Source organism: Chionomys nivalis, chromosome X (genome assembly GCF_950005125.1).
Source record: "Chionomys nivalis chromosome X, mChiNiv1.1, whole genome shotgun sequence".
NCBI lineage: Eukaryota > Metazoa > Chordata > Mammalia > Rodentia > Cricetidae > Chionomys > Chionomys nivalis.
Window position 1 is genome coordinate 26,868,736 of NC_080112.1, and position 9,121 is coordinate 26,877,856.

Sequence of the window (9,121 nt, forward strand, 5' to 3'; positions counted from 1 at the left end):
TCATTAAAAATGGTTATACTATGTTTTACACTAACTTTAAAGAGAAACTTTGTGTTAAAAATTACAAATAATTTTTAAAATGTATAATTATAAAAAGCATGAACTAGAAGCTACGGTTGTATTGTAATGGTAAAGACTCGATTTGCGTGGCAATATTTTTGAGATGCAGTTTTGCTAGGTAGCCAAGTCTGGTCTCATAGTGTTGATCCTCCTGCTCAGACCCGTGTGTATATTAATATATTTACTTTTTGCAATGTATTTCTATGACCCCACATTTGTTTCCCTCCTCCATTTATCCTGCTTGGAAGTTATTAAAGTAAAGGCAATGAGTTATGAAGCAGAGCCAAATGTTCAGCACAGTAAGATAGTCTTTATTATATTTTAACTAGAAACAGCAGAGAGCAAGCTCACGAGGTATGATTTATTTTAAAATGAGGCTTCAACAACAATAGTCAAAAATCAGTCTTAACTGCACAGATAGTTTGGTCACTAGTATAATCTCCAGAGGTACAAGAGCCAGCACATAAAGTAACATACAGGCAATGACAAAGAATTTCTGAGGTGCCAAAGTCACAGGTCACTGCTTGAAACCCTATCTTTGCATTCTTGTCATTACAGTTACTTGGCAAAATGCCAACCATGTGTGTAGTACTCATCTAAGAATCCTGTTTTAATATTGTTGCCATTAATACTAAGCTTTTCTTTACCCTAAAAATTCAATGACTCTTGATTCCAATCCTTACATGGATTGGGTGCCAGTGGTGACATGTAAAATTGATTTCATTTTCAAGATTAAATGGCAGACATTTGGTGGCCAGTTGTGTACCCTAGGTTTTAGCATTGATTTTCTTAATAAATTTATCTATATTTCATAAGCCCTGAGAAATTAGATAACCCACTACTAATGATTGTTCACTTTTAATGTATATTCTACTCCACTCAATCCTAACTCCACATAAGTATTTTAAATTATGCACACATAGCTATAACTAATGCAACGATAAAATTTATGACTTGTATAACTAAGACTACTAATAAGGCTTTTAAGTAAGAGTTGCATATTTTATGTGTTTATTTTATCAGAAGCAACCCTTGAAAATTTTATGTATAATTCTGCCACCAATTAGTGCTTTCCTTTTGGCTAGTTCTCCATTGAGGTCCAGAGACTTTTCCTTTCTTTTTCAACCCTTCTTCAGAGATACCAGTTTTCCAACTGAAACCAATAGAAACTTAACACTTGAATACCATGTTGAGAGTTGCCATGCCTGGCAGAGAAACACGCACAACAGGCATTCGGTAGATAATGTTTCTCATGGAATGAGTGGATTGTAAGGCAGGTGTCTGAGTCAGATACTGTTGATCATATACTTAACTAATTTTGCTTAAGCAGGAAACCTGGTGATTATTTAATTCCACCTCAAATGCAAATGCAAGAAATTGATATTAGAAAGATGGCTTTGCCAGGTTCTCAGGAAAATGAAACAGGTTAGTCATAGCTGCTACTATAACATTAGATACAGGTGGTGGTGGGGTGTCACAATTACTTTCCATGAAGTATTATATATAATCCAATGAAGGGAAGAAATTAAAATAAATAAGAAAGGTATTAGCCAATTCATGTAATTTTCTCTGCACTGAGCATTGCAGCATTTTTGTTCACATATTTATCCCTGTTAAGTTTTCTAGTATAAAGATATTGTCAGCATCTAAGTAGATTATCCCATCTCTGCGAGTGCGGGATGCTAGTGAAAGGCTTGTATAAATAGAACATCCTAATCTTATGTTAGTCAATATTTCTGCATTAATTTTTGGCTAACATTTGTGTCTTTAAATGAAACTGTATAGAATATGAGATAATCTGCCAAGATCTTATTAGACTTTTCCTTATAATATTCAGGTTTTTGTTGATAGCTTTGAAGCATACTGCACACTTGTCATCTAGCACATTAATAGGTAATTATTACTCTTTTTAGAAAGGATACACTCACGAACTTAAGGTAATGGCTTGAACCCATGATATTTACTGGGTTACAGGACAATTGCAATTGCAAAGATATTAACAATACAGTTCATGGTACGGTTCTCCCATCTTACAGTACAGGTTCCTGAAAACATAGAAGAAGAGGACATTTACACATCAGTAAAACATCAAAACTACCAGGCACTAAGTAATTAATACACACACATTTATAGACAGCAGACGAACACACACCCACACATAGCTTTTAGTAATATTTCCTCTAATATGTTCTATCTTCACATTTCATACTGACTTGAAACCCTACTTGTGAGCGCACTCGAAGCAATTCTATTGATACAGTGTTTTTCAGACTTCAAGTAGAGCTACATAATAAGTCCAGACTGACTTTTCTGGAACTTTCATTCTGGGCAAATTAATTTATGGTCTCTTACCATCAGATGTGGTATCCCAAAAGCATGAGCTGGCTGTATGAAATCCATAGGCACTCCTCTGGGCCACAGCACAGGTCACTGCAGTGACAGTGAAAGGGGGAAAGAATCAAGGTGGAAATATTTGTATCAGAACTCTAAAAGCTGAAAAATAAGTAACAAAATAATTCAGCTAGTAGGTTAACATAGTCTCTTGAAATTAACCATGATGAACTTATTTTCAGGAGGCTCGGCCATTTCCTGAACCATTACTATAACTGCCAACAACTGTACTGCAGACAACTTCTGGATCCAACTGCACTCTGCGCCACTACCAGATTTCAGAGAGAAATTCGGGGACAATTTCACTTTGTACTTGGTGTGTGGATTTTCACAGGCCTCTACAGAGGCATGGAAGGCTGAGAGGACGACAGCCCTGAAGGGTCTCAGTGGACAAAGAGAACTGCTGCTACCAAGGGAAGGCAGTTTAAACTGGTTTAGACTGCAAGTCCTCCAGTTTCACGCTGCATCATGTATTACATTCAAAGGGACAAGTCAGAAGTGCTTCCTACACTAGTGTTCAACTACAGTGCCTGTTGTTAGGATCCATGATCCGACTTCAGAGAAAACCAGAAGGATAAAGGCATGGCAACTGGGGAGGAAGGACCCCACATCAACACTTACCAATGTACTTATAAGCTTTGCCCATTTTAACCAAATGTGCTAGGGATTGCTCCACTATGCTTGCAGTCCATTGGTTGATGTTGTTCTGATTGTAATCCTCGCCTCCCAAGACTGCATCAATACACTAGGAGAGAGGACAGCTCCATTAAACCAAATGAACTCAAATTTACATATCCTGCAAGAGAAAGTCAAGGCACAGCAGAAAACATGCATCCACTAAATGTTCGGTGTGCACTGCCTCAAGCTGTTAAGAGTTTTCAAAGCACTCCCATGGGCCTTATCTCATTCTATGAAGTATTAAAGGTCATATAAAGATAAATTTGCCAATGCCTCCGTGGTAGCAGAAACACTAATAAAAAAAACCCTCTAATATTTATAACACAGGAAACACAGAGCATAAACAACAAGTGATAAAAACGACTTCAGGATTAAGAAAACATAGTAGTAACTGTTTAAACATGGCTTTGAAACATAGGATTAAAACTAGTGTTCATGTGCTGAAAACCAAGGATAGGACTAATTTAAAACATAGTTCTATGGATATTAATTATAATCTCATTTGTGCTATGTAATTGCTTAGCTACAAAACAACCAAAACACCTGCCAGTGAAAGTAAATAAAGATACTCTAGGAAAAGAAAGTCAAATAATATCGTACAGTGCTTACTTGCATCCACTTTTGACACCTGATTAAGAGCAACGGTGAGATCAAGACCAGCCTGGTCTACAGAGTGAGTTCCAGGACAGGCAGGGCTGTTACACAGACAAACCCTGTCTCAAAAAAAAAAAAAAAAAAAAAAAAAAAAAAAAAAAACCCAAACACCAAAAACAAACAAACAACAAAACCCAGAAAACAGCAATGGCTTTAGTACCGCAGTCTAGGGCTGGAAGGCCAGACCCATATCTGTCTGCTCTGAACCTTTATCAAATGACATACCACATTTAAGCATCTCAGACTTGGGTTTTCATTTCTCCTTCCATCTCCACCCAGACCAGAGAGACACATTATTCTGTATTTCTCCCTGCCGACTCAAACTTTCCCTTGTGTGCTCGCAAAGCCGGTATTGCAAGTTCAGAAGCGCTGGGGCTAGTAAAACATGATCCAGTCATCAACCTAGTTTTATCTACAGCAAAGGTGGGGTTTTATTCTTTCAAGTGAACATTTTTGTCTTTCCATATGGTTCAAAACTTGGGTAAGGAAAATATATTAAAGTGGCTCTTCCAAAGACTCAGCATCTTTTATTTCATGTCTACTAGCCAAAAAGAGTCTCTCTTGACATTTTACTTCGAAAAATAAGATTATTGCTACCTCTGCCTTCCAATTGCTCTTCCTTGTGCTCTGACATTGTGAGAGTATTGAAAGCATTTTAATGAAATAGTCATATATATATAAAACATAGTCTGAATATTTTAAATAATCAAATATTCTAATACACAATTCTTCAACTATTAAAATACAGCGATGTTTTTGGTACTGCCTAGCCCTATGAGACACTGAGATGATCCTACTTATCCAGAGTTAGAGCAGCTGAGTGCTGGAGAAGATGATACCCTTAGAGCACGCAGGCAAGTCAAGAACTGCCTCCAGGGGAGCTGGTGGTGCACACACACACACAATGCCCAGGTGGAGGTGATTCAGCCCAGACAGAACTCCGTCAGGGCTTGCTAGGTCATAGGCCCCACGAGTCACACCCACAATTGAAGCAAGCCTTGTGGGCCAACTCAGGGTTTTTACCTAGCATTTGGCAGAATTAACGATGACTCTGGACTGTTAAAGTGCTCTTAAAGTACCTCGCCACCAGGGTAGTCTACGCTGATAGCCTCACCCGCCTCACAGTAGTCTAAATAACACTCAAATCAGTAGAAATCCCCAGCTAAAACTGATTCTGAAAAAGAGCTTCTTTACTTTTTGTAGACTTGCAGTGTTTCAGTGTGTCTTTCATTAGAAGTCCAAACAGGCCTCATTGAACACAAGAGACTGCACATATGTGCGCCCCTGAAGAGAGCGAACACTTATTTCAAATCTTGCTGTTTCAGCATTAACATTTCTAGCTTTGGCTTGAAAAATCAAAAACTGGATTTAAAATATTTCTATCCACACAAGCTTTGTGGAACCCTCACCCCTTATTCTCAAAGGGTCGAGAAGAAATTTCCTAGCAGAATGTTTTCCCAGGAAGATAGTGGCCTTCCCCTCTCCCACCAGGGAGATTCCGAGCACAAGGTCTCTTAGCTCAGCCCAGCCAGCCACCTGGTACAGGCTGATAAAGATGGCCTGTCTCAACAACAGTGGCCTTGCTCTAAGAACAAGGAGAAAGCTGACTTAACAGAATGGGAGGGAGCAAAAGTACCTGTGCCAAAGCAGCTTCAAAGATTTTCTTTGTAGTTATGTCTTTAAAAGCTTACCCCCACAAAGGAGATACAACTCCTCTCTCTACCTCGCTGTAACGGGGATGGAGATGAGTTCCAAACATGTTTGTATTATGCTGATTAAACCTTGCTTATTACAGTCTGGGCCTCTCTGGTGGTCTCTCTCTGGGGGTGGTAATCTGGGCACAACAGTTTGAAGATAACAGCAACTATAACTCACCTCTTTGACAACATTATGTGCTTCCTCAGCATTGAAGCCAACCTAAAGAGAAAACACAGGATAAAATTGCTTTCAGCAAGGCTTCCCTTTATTTATAAATATGGTAACATACAGGATACCCTCAGCTGGTCTAAGAAAGTGATAGTGACAGAAGACCATAGCGCTAGGGGCACCAGGTCTACCGAGGCTGCTGATCCTACGCCCTCCAGATTCAGATCCATTAGGATCGAGCAGGGCCTAGGCAAATACCATTTTGAAAAGTGCTTTTACGATAGTAACTCTAAATGAACATTCCAGATAAGCACTGTATTATAAAGCTCAAGAAATTAGCAGGCGTTAGCTAAAAATGACGTCTATGGCGTGCTATCAGTATACAGGAAATCATTTCAGCTACGTAAAGGGGCCCGTAAAAAGAGGATGCTAAATTGTCATTCCCAATTTTATTTTGAACTGATGAGACAAACCACTGCTTTCCCAAATTAAAGATTATCGCAATACTCTGTCATTCAAAATTAATATCACTCTAATTGTTTAAATTGGCCTCTCATTTTTTGAAGCAACTTGTTATAATCTTGGGTTAACAGCAATTTTCAATGACATTTAAGTGTCCTTGAGTGCAGAACTAGGTTACATGACAAGACTGAAATATAAGCCATGATGCTTTAGATAATATAAGGATGATTTCCATGGAAATGTTTTGGCTGCATTGCGAAAGCAGTACTTTTGTGTTTTAAAAACCGCTATGCAACTTAAAACTACTTGAAATAAGTAAATTCTGAAGTTATGTTTTAAGCACAGATTTTCTTATTCTAACTCTATTAATTATCCTATAAAATTTCCCATATCCCCCTAAAAAAGGAATGAAAATCCACTTTTTTTTTTTCTTTTTGACAGGATTTCTCTGTAGCTTTAGAGCCTGCTCTGGAACTAGCTCTTGTAGACCAGGCTGACCTCAAACTCACAGAGTTCCACCTGTCTCTGCCTCCCAAGTGCTGGGATTAAAGGCGTGTGCCACCACCGCCTGGCTGTACACCTTTAATCCCAGCACTCGGGTTGAGGCCAACCTGGTCTAAAAGAGCTAGTTCCAGGACAGCTAGGACAGAGAAACCTTGTCTGGAAAAAAACAAAAAAAAAAGTCTCATATTTTAGCCCTATGACAAACTGTCATTTTGCTTCAAAATCCCATCCAAAATTGGCCTAAGAAATAAATGATGCATATTTTACTACAATTTAGAAAGTTACCAAATAATATGGATGTTTGCCTGGCTACAGTAACACAAATAATGTCTGTTGGTTTTTCATCTTTTTCTCTGGTGCTAGAAATAGAACTCAGGGCAGGTTCTAATGTGCTAGTTTACCAACGAGCTATTCCTCCACTCTTATTTCTTTTTAAATTACATGTACTTAGGATGTAGTGCAGAAAAGATTCCCTTGCACCCTTGCTGGGAGGTCAATCGGAGGAAGAGCCAACCATGTAATGCGGGGGGGGGGGCAAGTGCGTATTTCGAACACTAGTGTGCTTCACCACTGACCTACAAGTATGCACGCACTCTGCAACACAGAATCTTCTGCAGACAACTTTGCCTAAAACTTTCCCAATGGATCAGAAGTCCTTGCAAAGATCCTATTCCATGGCCCCTCCACCATCTCATCACTTTCCAGTGGCTAGCTACCAGTGGACAGAAAATGTCTGTCTATTCTGTCCTTGCAAACTCATCCAGGCTGTGCGGCAACTCAACAGGCCGTATCTTCTAAGTGCTGGAAACAAGGGCTGAACTGTAAAGTCAGAGACCTGGGTTTAAACGTAACAGCTGTCATTCCCAGCCGGTTTAATTTTGGGCCTGCCATTTGGTCGCCATAAAAAGTCAGAGTTCCCAACAATAACAGGAAAATAACCTACATCATGGAGTTCGGGTGAGGCTTAGGGAAACCTGAATCAGTGAGCAAGGGCTCTTAATCCATAAAGCACTTCCTCTAGCCGTCCCTGGGGAGAGTTCCCAGGACCTTGCAGCAGCAGCAGCAGCAGCAGCAGCAGCAGCTCAAGGAGACCCAAAAGGGTGGAGAAAACAGAGAAAACCGGTTTCCCAGGCCCAGATCACAGACGGGCGGGGCTCGCCAACGCCCGCCCATGCACCCCAAGTTAGGTCTCCCCCTATACCCATGGGGTCCTCCCAGACCCTGCCGATTGACCCCAAGAGCTTTCAGTCACCCAAGCCATCCGAATTATCAGACCACCCTCCGGTTCTCAGGGGCGGGGAGACGCCGAGGGGCAAGAAGGATCCGGGTTCTGCGGAGGAGACTCGGGTTCACCGGACTCCGCAACCTAACTCTCCAAGCTCTAAGAGACCACCGGACAGCCTCCCCCACAGCCAGGGCGAGGGGCGCTTCTCGGCGCCAGAGGGGCGGTACCTCGTCGCAGGGCCGGTGGTACACCTCCATGGTGGATTTGGCAGTCCCCGGAGGCGGAGCAAGGCTCCGAGGAAACTCGCAGGCGCACACGGGCCTCCGGGGAGGTCCCGCCTCCATTTATAGCCCAGGGCTTTTGTTTACGTAGCCCCGCCTCTGTGTCGCACTGGAGCAACTTCCCGGGACCCGATGGGGGCGGGGATTAAAGGACAGGGAGGAGGAACTCTGGTTGAGTTGAGCTGCTTAGGTGAGCTAAGGATACCTCCTAGGCCTAGAGTGCACTTCTGACCAGACCTGTCTTCTGAAAGTAAAAGATGTACGTTAAGAACTCGGACAGCGTTTGTGGTGATTAGTTAGGATGATTTTGTGTCAGCTTGTCAAAACTCAGCACAAACGGTTCAGGGATCTCTGTTGTCCTCGTAGGTATGGAACTCGCTCATCTATAGTTTTCCAGCAAATGAGTGTAGGAAGTGAGTGAGCAACTTTGATTTCTCTGAGTACTAATTACTGACTTTGAAAAATATAGTATAGCCCCCCCATTCAGTTGTCTCATATGATAAACATAATCACCCCTATTTTGTGACTGGTTATAAGGATCAAATAAGATACTGTACACACGACTCCCGAAGTTGATGCTCCTTTTCTGTCAAGGCTTTTCTTTTATAAAGAAGTATAAAACTTGAGGAAGGAGAAAATGCCCTAAATTGAATTATAAATCTTAGCAGAAGCACTCTGTTTACATTTATTTTAGGACTACTGAATTGTGGCTGATTCTGAGATTTTCCTCAAATTCTCAGGAATTCAGACTTACCCTCCCCTGATCCCCTTATTAAAGATGCAGCAAAAATGCAGAGATTTTCAATGACTTGCCCAAGGCCTTACATACAGTATATATTAGGTCTACCAGCTTGAATACTGCAGTCTGATAGCAATGCTCAAGTTCTTCAACACTGTTGTGAGCTTCCTGATGCTGCCATAATGAATGACCACAGATACAGCGATTTAAAGCAACACAAACAACATTTTATAGTGTTCTAACCACATCCACAAAAATGCT

The 9,121-nt window shown here is 40.9% G+C and overlaps 1 protein-coding gene across 1 annotated transcript; it reads right to left on the reverse strand.

Annotated features, from left to right (window-relative positions):
- Positions 1 to 358: 358 nt before the first annotated feature.
- Positions 359 to 8,203, reverse strand: Dynlt3 (dynein light chain Tctex-type 3). The gene is made up of 5 exons (XM_057759747.1): positions 8,068 to 8,203; positions 5,659 to 5,700; positions 3,073 to 3,196; positions 2,413 to 2,490; positions 359 to 2,105 (listed from the first exon to the last, which is right to left on the reverse strand). The coding sequence occupies exons 1-5, from the start codon at positions 8,182 to 8,184 to the stop codon at positions 2,029 to 2,031; spliced, it is 438 nt and encodes a 145-aa protein (XP_057615730.1). The 5' UTR covers positions 8,185 to 8,203; the 3' UTR covers positions 359 to 2,028.
- Positions 8,204 to 9,121: the final 918 nt, after the last annotated feature.

Bases quoted from the DNA above. Each gene is read 5' to 3' on its own strand.
- Dynlt3 (XM_057759747.1), bottom strand. From the start codon at position 8,184: ATGGAGGCGGGACCTCCCCGGAGGCCCGTGTGCGCCTGCGAGTTTCCT. The intron at 2,491-3,072 runs GTAAGTGTTGAT...CTGTCACTGCAG, and splicing joins CAAAGCTTATAAGTACATTG to TGACCTGTGCTGTGGCCCAG. The intron at 2,106-2,412 runs GTAAGAGACCAT...CTATGTTTTCAG, and splicing joins TTGGGATACCACATCTGATG to GAACCTGTACTGTAAGATGG.